A 5000-nucleotide genomic window follows, 5' to 3' on the forward strand; every position below is an offset into this window, starting at 1 on the left:
ACGTTGGGAGTGCCCAGCGGATTTACATCGCCAAGCAACTTGGTCTTTCAGAAGCACAAGTCAAGGTGTGGTTCCAGAATCGGAGGATTAGATGGAGAAAACAGGCTCTGAGTTCTTTAGAGAACTCCCAGTCACCTTTAGACAGCGCTTACAACTTATAGAACACCTTTAACAGAGCAAGCAAGGACCAGAAGCATCGGCTCCTGGCGAATCGAAGGATCATCCTCAGAAACATAAATATAAGATTTGGTTTCTTAAACGTAAACAATGCATTGAAGAAAATAGACGTGGGACTGCTAAAAGGGTCAGGATGCAGCTATTAAAATATCTCTCGTGATTGGTTCAGCAAACAATGCTCACAAAAATATGCAATCAACAGAAACAATGTTAATTACAACAAAGTTTAACTCTAAACAAAATTATAATAGAGCTGTTTCCTATACCAATCCAATGAAGTTAGATGTGTGGTATCTTTGTTCTGAAAGGGTGGAACAGGCTTGTTGGATATATAAACATGTAATCGCAATGTGCCCTTATCCAATTAAGGATTAATTTCACTTGTATTTTCAAAGTTTTCCAAATTACCCTCGTCCTCTCAGTCAGTTTTGTGAAAACTTTGAAAATACGGATGAAGTTAATCCTAAATTGCCCTCGGGCCCATACGATTACATACAGAAAATGTTTCGCTAAAAAGTTCTGATACTCAGCCTGACGAAAGCAGAGAAGTCTTTTCCGACCGAATAAACTGTTGAAGAACCACACCAATCTTAAACAAATCGTACCCTGGATTTCACCAAGCTTTCGCTTTGTTTCTCTTTGTTCGCATGTGGAAACAATACTTCAGCATTAGAAATATTTTGCATATGATAGCGTGACGTGGGAAAGTACGTATATATGTAGACGCAGGCCTTCTTCAGAACGACGTTTTCTCATTTACTTTATATGTTTTATAGGAGGGCAATCAGTGAATTTTAAAGAAGAAAAGATAATGTAGGACTTTTAAAACTCGGTTAGGGGCAGACCTACCAAGGACTGGGGTGACAGGGGCAGTCTTTGCTCGGGCTTTTTTCTCGCGCCTGCTTTTTGCTACGTCCCGCCGACCGACATGCCTGCTTTTTAGCTCATCCCAACAAACCGACAGTAAACGGTAAACGGTAAACGATCAAAGTCAAAGAAACAGATCCCAAAAGAATCATCTGGATCATAAATGGGAAAAAAAAATCTTAATACTTTTTATAGGGATTGCGCTGTCACGGCTTTTTGTCACTTTGTAGCCTTTCAGCAATGCGCGTGCGTACACGTTGTAATCCGCGACTCCAGTGCGCACCACATGGAAGATACAATGACTTCTTTGAACAATATTGAGGCGCTCAAAAACCTAGCCTTAATTAAAACTCTTTTTCCACAGGGGGACCTCAAACGGAAGGGTGGAACTGAGCTGTGTTAAGAAAGGGATCTGTCTCATATGGTCTAGAGGCCGACATTTCTCTCCCTCACTTAGGCCTTGGCGGATTGTGCTGGCATAATTTTTTGGCATAATTGAAGCAAATAAGCATAATTTTTTAAACGAGTACTGCCACGGCATAATTAGCAAGTTTTAGCACTTTTTGAACCATAAATTCATACAATTTAGTAAATATGGTGTATTTTCTACAGAAATAAATTAAATTTAGGTAGTATGTTCCTACAATGCGTGTTTTAGCTACGCTAATAGTATTATTGACTTTGTCCTGACATGCTTAGTTACTAGGACTCTTTTTTTGCGAATTCTGCCTGCGCAGTTAACCTTTTGGAGGAGTCTGTTTTTCTGGTTTCCCATCCGGCTTCACGTGGGGATTGTGTAAGCTCGCACAACTGCCATACGACTCCAACAATTGGTGTCGTCATTGCGCGCCTATATGTACAGAATCAACGTCATTTTGTGAGCATAATTTCGGAAATCAGGAGCATAATTTGGGAATTCTGGCATAATTTTGGCATAATTTGGCAAAATTTCGAGCACTGCTAGTAGCATAATATGCCACTTTTAGGAGCACAATCCGCCAAGGCCTACCTCACTGCCTACCGGGGGTAGGAATCTGAAAGCAGCGAAGGACCAATCGTACCCAAAGCGACGCGCGAGACGAAACCTCTGGCTTAATCGTCGGGTTACGTCCAGGGACGGTTGCTCGAAGCATGGTTAGCGCTAACCGGCGTTAAATACCATGGCAACCTATAGGTTCTGATACCTTTTAACCTACGGTTAGCGCTATTACCAGGCTTCGAGCAACCGGCTCCGGGACCAGAGGTACCGCGACTGGTTCCACTTTTCCTCTCTTGTTCACACATTTCGTCAGCGTATGCGTACAAAAAACGTTTTAGCGCTCCTACACGTACCACACCAGGAAAAAGATGCTTATTTTTATAACGAATAGCCCATTTCCGAGTTGCTCAGTTTCAAAGCGAGTCCTGGTGCAAAACCATTTAAATGGAAATGAGTTGCGTATTCTTATGCAAATCAAACTCATTTCCCTTACAATAGTTGAGCACCAAGACTCACTTCGAAACCGAGACAAACAGCAACTCGGAAACCCATTCGTCTGTGAGGAGTATGCAGTGTGACCGTAGAGTCAATCAGCGGTATCTCCTGGCTATCATCAGGTACGCCATTATACCAAAATGTACTAGGAACGTACAATGTATTCACCATATACAAAGCATCACTTCAAAATTTCCAAAATGGCGGACAAAAATGGAGATGTAAACAACACAGAGCGTTGTAAATGTGACTTAGAATACGTCAGTGTTGCATGTAACAGGACGCCATTATGTTTAGATTGGGGAAGAAATGGATGGGTGGCTTTTGGTGCTTGCTATTCTGTAGCATTGTGCCGTAACCCGAAGGTGAGCTTTCGCGAATCTCGTAGTTATAATTGTTCTAAATTTTGAACACGTGCAACCGAAGCCAATCTTTTTTCACTTCATTATCCCAGAAGTCCATGTAATGGGCAAAACTGGCGAATGTTTCATTGAATTATATTCGATTTTATGTGCATGAGTGTTACCATTTGATTCTGAAATAATCTTACTATTTCGACATTCGTCGATTTTTCGCGCCATCTTGGAGCAAAACACAGCTAATCAAAAGAATTATTGATTTGACAGGCAAATACCTTTAGGGCACGTGCTTGGAATTCAGAGTCTTTATGTGTAGGATGTTTTTGTTGCTTGCTTAATTATATTTGTTTGATAATTCAGCTGTTTTCGATTCCTGATAACAGGCGAAAGAACCCTATTAAAGAACGAGCTTTGTTTCAGACTAATAACTTGTATGGAATTTGTTGTTTAGAGAGTCAATGCTTTTGGGAAGATAGAGTACATTCTAAATGGCCATAAGGACAGGGTCAACTGTGTCAAGTGGATTACTCAGCCATCATTTGGTAGGTTATGTAAAATCAAACGTAATTATATATAGCACAATGATGGAAACAAAAATAAGCAAAAAGGGCACATAAATGTCAGTTAATTTTTTCAATTAAAGGTGAAGATGTACTGTCAAGTACATCTAGAACTTTTTGCTTGATAAAAACTGGCTTTTAATGACAGACTTGAAGAAGCTAAATTTATTCTTGATAAGCTTGATTTTTTCGATGAATACAAAATATTACAGAAGCACATGACCTATTAAATGAAGCCTACACATAACTTGAAACTCTTTTCCTTGGAACAAAGCTGGAGATTTTTAGGGCACCAATTTTATGCCCAAATATGGACAAAAGTAACATTTGAAGCTGCATGTGTGGAAAAATGTGCGAGCTACATTACATCCAAATACAGCTGTACATAAATATTTAAACTAAAATACCCCAACTCTGAACCCGAGTTAAACACTTCAAGGTCATGCATGAACTTTTGAAGATTATTAATATATCCTACCAACTCAAAGACTGTAAATTATTGTTGGAAACAAAGGGAGCCATCCCTAAATTGAAATGTCAGGGCTAAGAAAAAGAGGTACAATGTAAGTATTATGACTAAAAGCGAAATTCAATCAAGCAACAAAAACAGGAGCATTAGGATTGCATAGTCGGTTAGTGCCTGGATCTCGCATCCTTATTGTTTTGACTTCTTTCCTTTCCGTGTAGGTAAGTAGCTTTATATACCCTTAAAACGGGGCACTGCTGGAGAAGGGGGGAGGGGGGGGGGGTGGTAAAATGAGCGGATCGTCGACCTCAGGTTTGTCAGTTGAATTACGGTTACGAGTTATCGACATAAATATGGTTTCTTTACTTTTTACTTTTTAAACTAATAAATTTTGCTGGCCTTTCTGTGAAATAATACAATGTAGTAACCATTTAGCAATTTGCTTTCCTTCAGGAAATGAGATAGAATTAATCTCAGGATCAACAGATAAATCAGTAATAGTATGGCAGAAAATATCGGATCCAGACTGTAATATTCATGTAAGTAATATGGTGATGTTTTGAGATGGACCTGACGTTGAAAAATGGGAAGAAACCTTTGTAGTATTCTAAAACTGAAGAATAACAGTAGAAGTATTTCCTTTTTTTGTCCTCCAAGTACTCTTGACTTTAAAAATATTGACCTAAGAATATAAATGGTTGTCGAACTTTATCCTCTTATTTGTGCTTATTTTTTCTTAATAATTGTAGTCATTGTTCTGTGGGTTGCCTACATGTAACCCGTGCTTGTAGTGTATTCTGGGATCTGGGTAGTGAATAAAAGTAAGATGGCAGACTGAAAATGTGAGTGTGTTCTCTCACCAGGAGTGTAACCTGTTTGCGTTGTGGAACAGTCTGGAGTAGTCGGACATTACATTGCATCCAACAAAAGTGCCAGCTCTGAAAAAGGGAAAAAAATCCAAAATAGTGAAACCAGTGAAACCGCACACCCTGCTATTTTATTGATGACTGACAAAACAAAACATTATAATTATTATAACATTTTCTCCTGGTAGGTCAGTGTGACCAATAAGTGTATGTGCAGACGTGTGTACTGGA

At 39.3% G+C, this 5000-nt stretch overlaps 2 protein-coding genes across 3 annotated transcripts in view; both read left to right on the forward strand.

Annotated features, from left to right (window-relative positions):
* LOC138044129 (homeobox protein not2-like) overlaps window positions 1-446 on the forward strand; it is a 3623-nt gene extending 3177 nt beyond the window's left edge. Inside the window, exon 2 of the mRNA XM_068890793.1 lies at window positions 1-446. This exon is cut by the window's left edge and continues 93 nt beyond it. Coding sequence (XP_068746894.1) covers window positions 1-161 — 161 coding nt within the window. The 3' untranslated portion in view covers window positions 162-446.
* A 2193-nt stretch (window positions 447-2639) lies between these two features.
* Window positions 2640-5000, forward strand: part of LOC138044130 (elongator complex protein 2-like) — a 27100-nt gene continuing 24739 nt past the window's right edge. Inside the window, exons 1-3 of one of the 2 annotated variants that reach the window (XM_068890795.1) lie at window positions 2640-2883; window positions 3329-3419; window positions 4357-4442. In XM_068890795.1, coding sequence (XP_068746896.1) covers window positions 2677-2883; window positions 3329-3419; window positions 4357-4442 — 384 coding nt within the window. In that variant the 5' untranslated portion in view covers window positions 2640-2676. The remainder of the gene's footprint in view (window positions 2884-3328; window positions 3420-4356; window positions 4443-5000) is intronic. The other variant, XM_068890794.1, reaches the window with a different exon arrangement.

The sequence above is a fragment of the Montipora capricornis genome, chromosome 3 (genome assembly GCF_036669925.1).
Source record: "Montipora capricornis isolate CH-2021 chromosome 3, ASM3666992v2, whole genome shotgun sequence".
NCBI lineage: Eukaryota > Metazoa > Cnidaria > Anthozoa > Scleractinia > Acroporidae > Montipora > Montipora capricornis.